At 38.2% G+C, this 16512-nt stretch overlaps 1 protein-coding gene across 2 annotated transcripts in view; it reads left to right on the top strand.

Moving 5' to 3' along the window:
• The window catches only part of nrp2b (neuropilin 2b), an 87151-nt gene that overhangs the window by 4890 nt on the left and 65749 nt on the right, over positions 1-16512 (top strand). For both annotated transcript variants that reach the window (XM_084421756.1, XM_084421757.1), the window contains exon 2: positions 3779-3953. In XM_084421756.1, the coding sequence (XP_084277882.1) occupies positions 3779-3953 (175 nt within the window). The remainder of the gene's footprint in view (positions 1-3778; positions 3954-16512) is intronic.

Below are 16512 nucleotides of genomic sequence, written 5' to 3'. Positions count from 1 at the left end.
TGGGACGTACTACTGTAGTGTGGGGCGGAATATCACGGGCTGAGATTTCTTTTTGGAGAACCGACACTGTGAGCCCAACTTTGGACAGTTTTTCATTTATTTATCCAACTATTATAGTTCAAATTACTGTGCGCACAGTAATTTTTTGTTTGTTGCGCTGGCTGGTAAGGCAGTTGTCTTGGACCTATACTGACACCTGGTGGCATGGATCTAGGATTTTTTTAGTTGATGATGCCATTTTAGAAATACACTGTTCGTAATTATAAGGGCTGTCGCAATATCAGGTTTTTACCTACATGATTATCATGGCCAAAAGAATTAACGATAACGATATATCGTGATATCTACAGAAATCGTAAAAAAAAGAAGAAAAAAAAAGTCATTTGTTTTATTACTTATCGCTTGTGGACTTTCTGTGCGAGGATTAACGGTACGTGCCCTATGAATTTAACAAATAACATGTGAGAGTTTAACGCTGTGTGCTTTTCATTTTATGGTTTATGGTTATTATCGCCATTATATTGCAACACCCCTCGTGAACACAATAACAATATTTCATTTTTAAATATCATGATTATCGTTAATAACGGTAAAACGCAACACTCCTAGTAGTTATAGTTAATTATGTAATTAAAAATGTATTTAAAATGTCTCATAACCAAGGGTTGCATGGTGGTCATGTGATCTCTACATGTCTGCCCCAGGAGGCGACCTGTTCCATGTCAAATTAAAAAGCTTTTATTAGCTTTTATTATGGATCTCATGCGAGCAGACATCATTTTTAACATAAGTGCTGTTCATTTCTTTATGTGTAAAGCTTTTTGATGAGCAGTGCACTTTTAAAAAGGTATGTGAAAAACCAACAACCTTCTATGTTTTCAGCGTAAATAATGTTTCCATTCCCCAAGACACCACCTTCATCTGTATTTGGTGCACAGCAAATGTAAATCATCCACAAGAATGGCAAACACAACCAAAGTCACACACACACTGGGTGTTGACTTCGGCCCGGTCGCCAGGGCTGCGTACTGCTGGGATAGCATGTGGCAGAGACTGTAGATGGATAGACTCCTTTAGCAGTACAGACACTATAATTCATGAGGCCACCACACATAGCAATACAACACTACTGCAGTATCTGTCGCTTTCCCTGCTCGGAGTGGAAATGAATCTCTGCACTGTCAGACCGGTTCTGTTGAGGTCCAGTGCTTAGGGAGGAAGAACACCTCCTAATGAGGCCCATCAGCCTGTCAACCCTCCTCTTCTTTCTGCAAGAACACGCATACACAAACGAATCGACCCGGAACATATGAGAAAGTGATGATGCTGGAATTGTTCTACTGCAGCCCACAGGAAGTGTGTTTGGTGCAAAACTACATATTTCCAAATTCAACTAATCAGTGGGTTGCCTGAACGACTAGTTGGTTTGTTTCAGATTTGGATGGGATGCATTTACATAAAGACACGTTGTGTTGGAAACAGCTGGACTGGGCTCAACAGAAAAGGAACAGAACACAGGGTTTTGTTCTATTTTTAACTTGACATGCTGACTTAAAAATGCTGTGTGTTTGATGGGACACTCAGAAAGAGCATGAGATCCGACACAACGACGAAGACAACCATCTGCATGTGTGTGCATGTAGCAGTGATGCTTTTGAAGGGATGTATTTAAAGACTTCCAGAGATGTAAACTGTTTAACAGCTAAAGCACAGCATGGTAGTTACAGTTAAAAATCTAAAACTGTAAAAATGATAAAACTTTTTAAAAACATTTTCATTACTATCTCTCTCTCTCTCTCTCTCTCTCTCTCTCTCTCTCTCTCTCTCTCTATATATATATATATATATATATATATATATATATATATATTTATACTGTATACACACACACACACACGTATGAAGAGTTCAGATGCAAAAGCCTCTAAGTGCCATCTGAAATTTTTATAAAGCATTTTTATAAAGCTTGTATATTTAAGTTAAGTAATTTCACTTAAATGACAATTAATAGGTAATTTGCATTGCCATTTAAGTGCAATTATTGAACTTAAATATACGAGCTTGATCAAAATTATCATTCTAGAAGAAAATTTCAGATGGCACTTACTCTTTTTGCATCTACTCTTCATATACTCTTCATCTGACCTTTACACACCTCAGTTGTCATCATAGCTTTCCAAAATGTCACCACTTGAAATTCTGTTGTGTTGCGATCACCTGATGTCATCGCCCTATTCAATATTCGACAAGGCACCATGTTAGAGCAGAGGTGAGTGGTCTGCTGAGTTTAAGAATTAGGACGCATTTAGTCAGGTTTAGTTGCAGTGTGCTTTGAATGCAGTGTAAATCTGGAAGGTATGAAGAGGTCGCATCCCACCACATCCATCTTGTTTTCCGACGGTGAGAAAGTCGGTGACTGAGTGTGAGAGATCAAGTGTGCAATACAGATGAGTTGTAATTGTTCGCAGAATGTGCTGTGGAAACCAGCCACAGACCTCAAACTGTCAATCAGAGCTCTCACTTCCTCTGAACTCCTTCCCAGCGTCCCCACTGGGCCACTATGTGTGACGCTAGAACATCAGCTCCGTGCATGCCGGTTGCGGTGTATTTGTTGTGAATTTCAAGTAACGGCAGCAGAGTGCGTGCCGTATGTTCCTCCTTGCTGGGTTACTGCTGGTGCGCTGCAACCGCTGAGCAGGACCACACGAATCGCCACCACAGAATTCCACAGATTCCCACTGAATAGAATGGCTGTTATTTGCTGGGTTTTGGGTGACTGTGCTTTAAACTACCAATATGATTGTAGTACTCTTGGTTTAACATTTTTAAAGGAACAGTTCACCCGAAAATAATTGCTAAAATGCTTTTGTCCATATTATGAAAGTCAATGGGGTCCAAAACATCACTGGACCCCACTGGCTTGCATTGTATGGACAAAAGCTTTTGAAACATTTTTCAAGTTCTTGAAGCCATCTTGAATCATTCAGTGCCTCCGCACCTTAAAACATTCATACACCGCCTCTCCTCGAACATGTGTGTTCGGTGCATGCTGACAATCGTACCACTCTAGCAGAGGTTAAACAGCTGTGCCTCAATACTACGATCAGAGTAATAATGAATGAGAGCCATATCAATTATTTGAGCTGTGGGAGCCGAGGGCTTGTTCAGGAAGGGAATGGTAAACACAGGCAGGGGAGAGAGCGAATGAGTGCACTATCTATGCGCTTTCCACACAGAGAGACGTCTTTGTGGCTGATCACCACACTCCTCACAGCATTGGGTTGACCTTTGACCTTATGCAGACACACATCCTGTCACTGAATAGTTTATCCTGTGTGATAGACTGGTTATAATTCTGAAGATACTACTGAAGATTGTGTCCTAATGTTTGCAGATTGCTTGTCAGTGATACAGTTGACAACTGGGACAGACACAACAGATTCTTTGATTTCCCAGTTTGTGTTGATTCGTATACATCAGAACACAGAACAAAGGCTTTTAGTTAGTAAGTCATGACTGCTTCGCTTATTGTCTAGCAGAGGTCAGCCATTTCCTTTGTGTCAATTAGAATCATTAGTGTCATGTTGACCCCGTGTACTTAATCACTTCAATAATTTGAGAAATGACCATTGAGTAGCATCCAAATGAACTTGTTTGAAGTCAAAAATATGATTTCATATGATTCAGTGAATATAAATACACTTAAAAGACATTTTCACAGTGCATTTGAAGCATTTGGGTGAAGCTTAATCACATTTTTCAACTCTCATCTCCACAGAGCCATGCGGTGGGCATTTGGACGCCAGTGACGCAGGCTACATCACAACACCCGGTTACCCGCTGGAGTATCCGCCCCACCAGAACTGCCGATGGGTGATCACGGCACCCGAACCGTCCCAGCGCATCGTCCTAAACTTCAACCCACACTTTGAACTTGAGAAACTGGACTGCAGGTGAGCTTCATGGCCTATACACAGCTGAATTTTGAATGAGATTAAGAAACTGTATATTCATCATAGCCATGTGATGAGGTAAAAGCAGAAACAAAGAGTCAGTGCAGTATAACAAAGCTGATTAGGGCGACGTGGCAATCTTGTTCTCTTTCTTTAATATAATGAATGATTTTTAAATTCATTCTGCTGCTTAATATGAGTCATAACTGTAGTGGTTTCTTTAAAATGAGTTGATTTGGAAAAGACTGCTGATGTTTCTTGCCTACTGATTATTGGGCCTTCCCGTGATGCCCTGCTGAGTCTGGCACTAGTCGACATTACACACACTCGCTTCACTTTAATTAAATATCCAATAAACAAAGCTTTGACACACATTTCTGGGAATCATGAAAACGTGCAGGCTCGAGCTCTCAGCGTGTGTTTCACCGGCAGCTGTGTCGACTCCTCCCTCTATTGGACAGCAGCAGAAATGCACAGAACGTGGTCAGGATTATAACGGTACATGGAGTTTTAGTGTATTTTCACAGTTTGGGCGGATTTGTTTTAAAGCGTGTTTCGTAAAGTGGGACGAATTTCGGGGGGAATTAACAGCTGCTACTGAAGACTCTGACATTCGTGAGTCATGTTTTACAAACCCTTCTCGGCAGAGCCACAAAGCCTGTCACAACCTGCCACTTTCAGCTCTCTCACTCTTCTCACTGAATATTGCCCTTTGTCCTTTTGGCATTTATTATCATTTTGGGCGTATTAATTATACATAGAAGTGTTTTTAAAGAGAGATTTATGGGATGGCTTTTGACATTCCTTTGTTGAAATTGGAGCATTAATTTTTTAGAAGCTTTTGTTGAAAGTGTCTTCACTGAGCACTTCCAGTGAGCACAGCAACAGAGAGATAGAGAGAGAGAGAGAGATAGATCAAAAGACAGAGGCAGGAAAGTCTGATATGTGTTTCATTCCAGCACTTTGCTTACCCCTTAGTGGTTTGAGAACGGGATAGTAGCCTGCTGTTGTTATTTTCGTCTCTCTTTTTCCCTCCACCCCTGCTTGATTGACAGAAGATGCAACACGTTCCATTACATCACACATCCTTTTCCGTGCTTTCCTCCCACAGGGGATTTCTTTGCACGTCCATTAGTAAACAGAACTCCATATTGAATCAGACACATTGCTACATTTGGAAAAGAGGAAAGTGGACAGTTTCCCAGTAGTTCTCAGGTTAGCACAACCAGATCTAAGACTTAAAACAGATGTCTCTTTTTTAACCTTCCATCTTCACATCCATCTGCTGCTCCGCTATAAATGTTCAGAGTAGATTTTTACATCTTTTGAAGAAAATGTGCGTGCTGTTTGTCTTCGCAAAACTACAGTAGATGCTAAAGTGTTGTGGATGGTTAACAGGGCGTCACTATAGCTATTTTGGATGATTTGTAGCATGTTGCTGTACGGACATACAGTATGGCTATATACATATATGGTTGTATATATATATATAGTTGTAATGGTACACAAACCCGGTATGGGTTAGGTACAGCAGGGGGGAGTAAACTAAACACAAAATTGCTTCTTTTTTCTTTTCTTTTTTAATCAAGCTTTTTTTTAACAAAAAGTGTATATGTGTTTAAATAAATTCTATTATAATTAACATTTTCTGAAGGATAAAAAAATCTATAGCTAATGCTGTAAACTATATAGGGAGCCCTTAATTACCCATTATTATAATATTAACAACAGAGCCCAAATTATTAAATTGAGTTGTTATTTATTTTTAGATATAATAATCAACACACAAATAAATAAATAAAACATGTACTGTAAATTGCACATTTTAAATGTTTTTTTAATTCTGAATGTAATTGTCTAGTCAAATTCATTTTAGAAATATAATCATTTACACAGTGACTGTCATAACTTGTTTTCATGGCAAATGTATTTAAACATACATTAAATAGCCTAATTACTAACAGGTTAAGTAAATATAATGAATAGGCTAATATGGTGAATATACGAAATGCTTCTCTCTAGAGCTCATTTCTCTAACGAACTAACCTGCTGTCGACACTAAATGCCTGAGATAAATGTAATGCTAAGTGAGATATTATTCTCAAGCTGTTTTATTTATATTTTTCGCAGTTGACACACTGGTTGAGAGATGTAAACATATCGATCATCAGCTCTTCTTTTTCCTCTGCACTTTTGTACACAAAAACATGTACCGTTACACCCCTAATATAAAAATAGGTGTTTGCAGGATTTCATACACAAAGAGGTTTTTTTTGTTGTTGTTGCCAGAAACGGCACTAAAAAGTAAAAAAAAAAAAAAAAAAAACGAATTTATGCATCATATGATGCTCATGTTAAAAATTAAGCTCAGAGCGAATTCATGTAACTATTACACACTTCTATGAGACTTGAGACTCTTCGGACCATACGATCAGTGAGAGCAGGTACACCTGAGCACAAAGGCCTATATTTACATATAACAACAACTGAGCATCACAGGCGGACACAAAAACACTTTCGGTGTGAATGACCGCTTATTCACATGGCACAGCCAGTAGCCTAGCTAAACTTTCTAAAAAGTGAACTCTCAAAAATAGCCTTTTTTTTCAATTGTTTTTGGTGAATATCCAATTCATCCAACGCTGGTCTCTCGATAATGTTTGTTTGTTTTCCCTGACGAGAAATCGCTTCAGATGATTAAGTGAGAGAGCGGTCCGAACGAATGAGAATCCATTCATAACATTTTGCAAACATGTTTGGCCAATTCATTGAAAAGTAAGAAATCGACTCAAAAGAATGATTAAATAACAAATGATTGGAATCGACAGAAATACGGGATACAACTGCTGAAATATTTGCATGCAAATGTTCTCAGGTCAGTCGGCACTCTCATAGTACACAGTGGTACAGCTGTAGGCACCACTGTATGTGTGTGTGTGTGTATATATATATATATATATATATATATGAAGAGTTCAGATGCAAAGTGCCATCTGAAATTTTCTTCTAGAATGATCATTTTTATCAAGCTCGTATATTGAAGTTCAGTAATTTCACTTAAATGTCAATTAATAGGTAATTTTCATTGCCATTTAAGTGAAATTACTGAACTTAAATATACAAGCTTGATAAAAATTATCATTATAGAAGAAAATTTCAGATGGCACTTAGAGGCTTTTGCACCTGAACTCTTCATATATATATATATATATATATATATATATATATATATATATATATATATATAGCCTATATAATATTTAAGCTAATCACCATCCTGACCCTATTCTCTGCCTTTCTTTCTCTCTCTGAAGCCTTGTAACCTTTTGTACCACATAAAGGTTAAGTATGGTTATTTACAGCCTGTGATTTCTGTGCTGTAAACAAAGATGGGGGAAGCTACTGTTATGCCTGATCTGTAGGCCTCGTAAATGCACAAATTATATATCAGCATCTTCTGTTTAACACAAAGCCAGACTTTTCTTGGCTAAAATCATCTCCTTAGCTTTTTTGTTACTTTAAACTCCCTGACTTGTTCCCTGCTGTTTTTCTAGTGATTATTGTTTTTGTCCCTTGGCCAGGGAGACGAATTAAGGACAAAGTTGGGAGTATCGAGTTCTATTGGGGTTCGACATAATCACAATTGTTAATGCTGATTAACACAAGCACTTCTTTAATAAACAAGTCGTAAAATGATCTATCCATTAACATGCTTAAAACACAGCCGCCTCTGAGTCTTCCATTCGCATTGCAAGAGAATACTGCCACGTGACGCCATACTGGAGAGATGTTACAACAAACTCTTTGTGAAGTGTAGATCGTTCAGTTGCGTCGTCGAGACTTTCAGACGGAGGGCAGGGTGGAGTGAGACAGTTCCACTAGACTAGACTATACAACCATTCAACCCTGCCTTCATACAGCAATGAGCTAACCCGTGAATATAGTTTTGTTCTTGAAAACGGATGTATAAAGGATCATTCAGTTATGTTAAATTAGATTTTTGACTTGAATGAAATCAATTAATTTAGATATTACCACATGAGCACATTTTTCAGTCTTTTCTGATGAGAATACCATTCTGTAACAGCTCTTGTTTTGGATATGTGTGACGTGATAGTGCTGTATGCATCGTAAGCTCTCACCCTTCACACATATTGTGGTATAGACACTGTGGGCAGACTATTTATTTGATCTATGTTGATCCCGAGGTAGTAACAGCTCAGTATCTTTCCACTGGACACAAACTGGCTCCATCAGCAACTAAGCGCCATACTTAATTTATTTAACCTGAAGCGTTTTCCCTGTCAGATATGATTATGCAGCTCAGGGATCATATCCAGGCATGCCTGAGTCCTAACTGACAGATGTTTATATGCACACTTGCTGAAAACTGACTGCACTACATGATTTCTACTTTGACCTCATGAAGTTTAGTCTGCTCGTCTGCCACCACACCCTTATGTTTCATCTTTCCATTCATTTCTCCTTTAACTCTGTCATAAGCTCCTTTTTCATCCATTCTTTCCTCCTTGGTTTGTTATTCCTCCTCCTCCTCCTCCTCCACCCATCTGAAAAGAGCAGATCATACTTACATGAATTTCCATACTGGTCCAGGCTGGTATATTGTTTGCTTGAAGTTGGTTCACAAGTATTGCTTTTCTAGTAAAGCTAGTTGACTGAGGACTGATTAGCTAGTTAAAAATCCTGGTACATATGAAACACAGTGATGATCACTGATGTTTGTCTCTCTCATTCCATTTCCCCTTCTCTTATTCCCTCCTTCTTTCCCATCATATATTGTGTCTGATTAAAATGACTCATCTCCCAAGGCATGGCCAATTCTCAGCATTGCTTTATTTCACGTTAGCATCAACTCTCTCTCTCATTACACATACAGTCGATGCGGTAAGCAGTGTTGATAGTCCAGCCACGCTGTCACTGCAAACACTTCCTCCACAGCATTTCCAGTTTTCTGTAGAGACTGGAGGTGGGAAAAGTTGTTACAGTACTTGTTACTAAAGGAAAGGATGCCACTTTGCAGGCAGCCAGTGTTTAAAGCAGCATGGGACACTCAACTCAAGTTAGCATGTTGCTAAGCTAGCATTGCAATACAGAGCGCACACATTTTACATAAATTTTTTTTATCAGTGCTTTTAAGGAACATTTTTAGGCAACACTTTATTTTAGTGTCCTTACACTTGAATGTTACTGTAGTAATAACAGTGAATTATGCATAATTACATGCAACTAACCCTAAACCAAACCCTATTTTAACCCTTATAAGTATGTTGTTGTTGTTTAATATTACTAAGTACTTAAAATAAAGTATAACCTATTTTTATTATTAATTATTATTTGTATTATTAATTAATTGATTGTTTTTATTTATTTATAATTAATTATTATTTATCATTATTATTCATTATTTATTTTATTTTATTTTTATAGCATTAAATGTATATACATGTAAGTATATTTATATATAAATATTTATATTAATTGTATTGATTACTATTTAATCGAATTTTAAGTATATTTCTATATATAAATTATTTATAATTGTTGCGGTGCATTATTGGATTGTCTTTTCTGTTAAGGATACATGCAATGATACCTAGCAATTTGGCTAAAAGAAGATATTTTATAGGGCAACATAATTGTCTTTTTCCCACTCATGAACTTTACTAGTGAGCTGCCTACATAGTCAGCGTCTTGAGTGCACTAATCATCCTTTCTACTTTTGAAACATACTTTATGTCTGTAGCTCATCTTTAAAAGTAGCACTGTGTTATTCTCCTGTTGCCAGAGAATGTGATGAAATCCAGAGCTCTCTGAAACATCAGGTGGATGACAAGCACCAGACACAATGCAAAAGAGTAAATTTATCCAGGTTTACAGGTACCACTCAGAGCTTATACGAAAGACACCGTCTCACTTGTCGTACCAGCTTCATCCTAATCAGATTGTTCCACGCCTCCTTGGCACAGCATCAGATGTGTCCCGCTCCTAAAAATTATAAATAGATTATTGTGGAATAAATATAATAAGCATGGGTTGATTTATCATGATATATCTGTAATGCGATCAGCAAAGCTGCTCTACTGAATGACATGGGTATAGAAACGGGGCTGAGCAGGTTGAAGTCATGGTTCTCTCTATCCTTTACCACTTGCTTTCTCTGTCTCTCTTTCATCTTCATCTGTTTTTCCTCCCCACTCTTGACACTCTATTTTCCTCACTCTGGCACAGTATTCCAGTTTTTGATACTATCTATAATCACCATATTAATACAGAAGGAATGGATATTCCATTCTCCTTCATCCCAGGTATTTTATTAATTCAGTCGAGTGATAACATCCCTGAGGCTTCAAGACTGTGTGTGTATATATATATATACTCTATATATACTTCACACTCTTACTACAGCGAGGTGAGCCAAGGCCTCGCGTTTGGTGACGTCTCTATATTGTCTTCTGTGATGAAGGAGATCCGAACTGACGATCGCTCCAGAGCATTTTTAGACCTCTCAACTCCAGGCACATGCAGAGCAGTGATCACAGACCCCGGGACACCCCACCGTCTCCAGCTGGGGAACGGAGACAGCTGCCTTTGTTCTTGTAGTAACCTCACGGGGGACAGTAGTGACACTACAGTATGCTAGCCCTGTGTGAACGCACTAGCCTCTTAATTGCTCGTGACTGACGTTAACGTCTATGAAAGGAACAATTTTACACAGCAGCTTCCCCCCTCTGTCTCTCCACGTGGGGCTTTTTCCATGATAGATTTGACAAATGGACGCATCTAACCTCACAGCTAGATTTCCTCTCGAGTGAGGCCAACAGTAGCGGATGATATCATCGCTCCGTGCGGCTCCCCAGGGGTCCTTCTGATCAATGCGCGTTTTCCGCTTGTAATGAAGAATCGATGGATGGTGTGAAGCCGGACAGGACTCAAGGGGGTCACACAGGTCTCCCACACATATCACATCATTCTCAGAGTACAGGCATATCTGTTATGACCATTACAGGCTTTGCTAGTCCAGAAGGTCTTAGGGTTAGATTGGTGTGTTTATGCTTGCATTGTACAATATTCCATTAGAACTGTGAGTATAACGGAAGATTCAGTAGCCATCGTCCCAGATTTCTCTCGCACTTCTGTTTCTTCCTTCATACCTTTCCTGGTTTTATGACCAAACAAATGGTAGAAGAGCACGGTCTGGGAATGCTCTCGGACAAGCAGTTAATATTTTAGAGGCACTTTCAGCATTTTAATTCTTCCACTGGGTGAGATTGAGGTTTTTAGACAAAGCCTGTGATTATTCACTTTCAATCAAACGGGAGAGACTTCCTTTTACTTGGAGTGAATCTTAATCGATTCATCTAGTAAGTAATAAAAAAGTCTGAGATATTGTAAAAAAATGTAAACATGTGAATTCTTTTAGTTATATTTTATTCTATAGTTGTGGGTTTAGAAAAGGTTGCTGGCCTGTAGCTGTCCAGTATCTGTGTAAGTGTAATACTGTATGTCCAGAATGTGGTTTTTGATGAAAAGCTATTGGATGAAAATCCTGATCAAATCCAGTGAAGCACTGTTTAATCTAACAAGACAATTATTTAAAACTTGCTCAAGCAGAACATTTATGGTTTTCCAACTGATTTTGTCCATCAAGTCCCAGATTTTGCTATCAACACGGTACCAAACATTACTCATATTTAATGTAGTTCGGGTCTTATTTCAACCTTTCGTAGTTTTTTTTTATGGTTTTAAAGGATGATGACATCACACAACTTGTCCATGTTGGCATTTGTTTAATTATACTAGCTTATACCAAGTCACAAATGAACTTATACAATCAAAATACCATAGAGTTTGATTGGACGCACATCTTTTGAAATCAGCAACAAAACATTTTCTTGTCTTTTGTAAAAGTTTGTTTCATTTTATCATTTATATTTAGCTAGGGATATATATTCATATCAATTTAAAACAGCGCATGAAAAACAATTCCAGGGTGCAAATTTTACATCATAAAGGTGGGGTATGTGCGATTTCCATTAATGCCTCCAAACTGAATTGAAAAAATAATGACAAAAGAACTTTTAAACATTCATCCTATCTTCTGCTGTCAGTTGAGCCAACGTCCGACCCATTTGATCCACTCAAAAAAGAAAAAGGTGCAAAAATTACCTTCACTTTTACTAAAAACTCGATATATGACTCTCATTTACAGTATGTTGCTGTCAACCACAAAATAGTCTCATTTTGCATTGTGTCAGCAAAACTGTGCCTGGATCTGCAGGGGACGTCTGATGCTTGATAAGTAATTTCAAGGACCAGGTTGAAATTAAGTGGTGAACCGGGCATTTGTAGCTCCAATGCGCTGGAGTAATCTACCTCTACATCTTAGACTGGCTCCTTCTTTAGGTTATTTTTAATGAAACCTGAAATTACACTACTTGAATTAGCGTTTGGTTCAGTAGGCTAATTGGCAAGAGGCTCTTAACAGATGTTGTTAGTCATTGTTTGTCTGAAAGTACATTTTATTTGTGTAATTTTCTTGTGTGATTGTACAGCACATTGGTCAACATTACATTGTTTTAATTGTGTTTAAAAAAAAAAGAAAAAGATGGTACTGGTGTGAGAAAGTACTGGCTCATAGATACAACATGTGAAAGGCAATTAGCATGCGTCTCTGATGGTGGAGGAGGGGTACATCTGCAGATACTTACTCTGCGGTGGTCAAGTCAAACACATTATTTAGAGAGCACACACACACATACACAAGCTCAGGGTGCCAAAGCCTGTGTTTACCCTAGTTTGCTGGTGCAAAGTAAGAGTGAAAACAAGGCAGATCAAAAGAAAAACAAGTGGAAAAGTGGCCAACAGAGAAAACAGAATCAGTCTTTGACACACAAACATGTGGAGTTTACGTAGTATGAACACATTTTTCAGGGTCGATCAACAATGGCAGCATTCTCACCCCAAACAGATTCACCATAGTAACAACATTCAGGAATAAGATCCATGAAAATCGTATTACCATCACATCCACTGCAAATACAAGCCAGTGTTTGTGCTGTTGTTTGCCGCCCATGTGACTGTAATGGTCCCACACAGCATGTGTCCTCAGTGTTAGGTGAATGTTGTTTTTGTAAGAGGGTTTGTGTCTTAGTTAATTGGTGACTGTGATGAATCAGAAAAAGTGAGAGTAACTTTTAACTCTGTACTAATTTGAAATGAAAAGCACCTGAAAGTTCACTAATAAAGAACAGAATAGTGTTTGTGTGGTTGTGTTATATCTGCCAAGACGTTTATTTGACGGTGCTGGTGTGTGTTTAAGGCAGGTTAAAGACAGCTGCTGGCATCTGTACTTTCATCTCTCTCTCGCTGTCATGTTTTCATCCTTTATCACAGAGTGTCCTGTCATTTTGAGGAAAGAGACAGAAGTGCGAGTTGAGGTGGGACATGTTATCAGAGGCACAGAGGAGGGCTGTGCAAATGTTTGATTGGAGAGTGTTTGGTGCCTTCAGCTCCTGAGATAGCCTCCTTTATTCTTACGGATTCTGTGAACCCCACAACCTGTCAAATAGAAGACAAACAGACAGGGTTGAAGGAATCAAGATGTTAGTACACTCGAGACAAACTCTGAAAGCCGAAAGTTGGAAAGTTTAAAGAAGTTTAAGTCTTTAAGTTTGAATGTTTTACAGGCTTTTAATGTAAATAATGGACCAGGATGGAAGAACACTTAAAGGGTTAGTTCACCCTCATGTTGTTCCAACCATGTAAGTCTTTCGTTCATCTTCGGATCACAAATTAAGATATTTTTGATGAAATCTGACAGCTGTCTCACTCCTCCATAGGCTTTCAGAGGGACCGAAACTCGCCGGCCCAGAATAGTTATTAAAAACATCGTTAAAATAGTCCAAGTGACTACAGTGGCTTTACATTAAGTTTATCATGCGACGACAATACTTTTTGTGCGGAAAAACAACAAAAATAACGACTTTATCCAACTATTAGTGTTCTTCAATGTGGGCCTCTGACGAGAGTTCACGGGAGCGCCAGGACGCATGCGCGAGAACTGAGATTACGGCGTTCTTCTTCTACTACTACTTGTTACTGGCTGCTCACTCCTTGGGAGTATTACCGCCATCTACTGTACAAGATGACGTCCCGACATTGCCGGAAGCGCGAAACGGTCTGTTTATAAGCAGAGGAAGCTATTGTATGTAAGCTATTGAATTCGACACTTACTGTGATTTAGGTCTCGATGATGTCGGGACGTCATCTTGTACAGTAGATGGCGGTAATACTCCCAAGGAGTGAGCAGCCAGTAACAAGTTGTAGTAGAAGAAGAACGCCGTAATCTCAGTTCTCGCGCATGCGTCCTGGCGCTCCCGTGAACTCTCGTCAGAGGCCCACATTGAAGAACACTAATAGTTGGATAAAGTCGTTATTTTTGTTGTTTTTCCGCACAAAAAGTATTGTCGTCGCATGATAAACTTAATGTATAGCCACTGTAGTCACTTGGACTATTTTAACGATGTTTTTAATAACTATTCTGGGCCGGCGAGTTTCGGTCCCTCTGAAAGCCTATGGAGGAGTGAGACAGCTGTCAGATTTCATCAAAAATATCTTAATTTGTGATCCGAAGATGAACGAAAGACTTACATGGTTGGAACAACATGAGGGTGAGTAATTACTGACAGAATTTTCATTTTTGGGTGAACTAACCCTTTAATTTTCTAGAATGCAGTGCAACCTATTGAATTCAGTCAGTTCCACTTTTGTTTAATTCCAAATCCAATTCCAGTTAAGCTTCCTGTAAATTGTGGCCAGTTTAATTCGAATTACAGTATAGTAATTAAAGCTACATTATAATTTGAAAGTTTGGGGTCAAAGTTTGGGGTCAGTAAGATATTTCGAAGGAAATTGATACTTCTTGTTCAGCAAGGATGCATTAAATTGATCAAAAGTGACTGACAAAAATGCTGTTATTTTGAACGTTAAAAATCCTGGGAAAAAATTCACTGTTTCCACAAAAATGTTAAGCAGCACAGCAGTTGTTAACACTGATAATAAGAAATGTTTCTTGAGCAGCAAATCAAGCATATCAGAATGATTTCTGAAGGATCATGATGCTGAAAATTCAGCTTTACCATCACAGGAATAAATTACGTTCTTAAATAAAAATGGTTCTTTCAAATGGATGTAATATATTCGTGTTTTACTGTATTTTTATCAAATAAATGCTGCCTTGGTGAGCATAAGATACTTTTTTCATAAGCATGTAAAAAATTTACTGACACCAAACTTTTTAACGGTATAGTGTAAATAAACCCATAAAAAACAAGCTCTCAACAAGCAAACAGGGGTGTCTACATCTTTTTTTTTCTTCTTTTTTTTTTTTTGACAATATTACTGTAGTCAATAACCTGTTTGTGTCTATTTTTATGTCATTTAAGAAATTTTAGCTGAAACCTGTGAGACTTGAGTTGGTACATCAATGAATCATAACTGAGAACTCCATTAAGCCTCCCAAACTATGACAGAGCAATGCATTTGTCCTCTAGGAATACACCACACTGAATAAATATGTCAGAGGCGAGAAAGCATAGTTTCTCCAACTCGAGGCTCATTGATTTCTCTGTCTGTGCACTTGTCTCTTGAGTTGGATCAGTGTTTTAGACAATGACTCTCCAGCGCTGAAGGGTACAGATGTTCGGAGGGTCCACAGGCTTGCTGAATTGGTGGTTAAATGAGGCGCAGCATGCTGTGTGGAGTCACGCTCTTCTGCTAGTACAGCTACATAAACCTCAGCCTATTAACACTACAGCGCTGTGCTAAGTACTGTAGCAATGCATTTTACTCTCGCTGCCTGCCAGCTGGACCCAGAATCCCTTCTGTCTGTTATATTATTTTAAAAAGAAACTCTTTGATTCACCTTTCAAAAGAGAGCAGATAATACACCTTCCCTTTTGCTGAAAAGCTTTTCAGAGAAAGAATTTATTTATTAACCAGGTAGAAAGTATAATATGTGAATAATTTGCATAGTTTCATACAGTTCATTGAGATCAAATACCTTTTAACTACAATACCATTGTGATTTTCTCTTCCAAGGCTGTTGGTGTTTCCAGAGTTAACAGTGTGGGGGGAGGGGGGGTAACCTTTAACACACATTGTGTTGTGTGTATTCTCCATCTGTTGTGTTTACAGTAATGCGAAGATCTCGGAATACCTTTCTTTAAGGGACTGTTATTATGGACTGCTCTCAAATTGGGAATGCATTAAATATTGCTACCAATATTAGTAATGTTTTATTTATCGTATCGGTATCGGTATCGATATTTTATGCCCATTGCATCTATTTTTCTATTTAGATTGCTGTCACTTAAAGCTAATATTTAAAAACACTTCCATTTTACAAAAACTGATAAATGCAATCTTTTGCAAATCTCAAAGTACATTTTTTATACTGTACATTATAATGGTGTGATGCATACGTTCACTTGTAGCAGTTAAAATGACTGATTTAATTTGTTTGTGTTTTATTTTTTAT

This window comes from Rutilus rutilus, assembly GCF_951802725.1.
Source record: "Rutilus rutilus genome assembly, chromosome: 10".
Classification (NCBI taxonomy): Eukaryota; Metazoa; Chordata; class Actinopteri; order Cypriniformes; family Leuciscidae; genus Rutilus; species Rutilus rutilus.
Note: the sequence above shows the minus strand (reverse complement) of the source record. Positions and strands in the feature narration are given on the sequence as shown.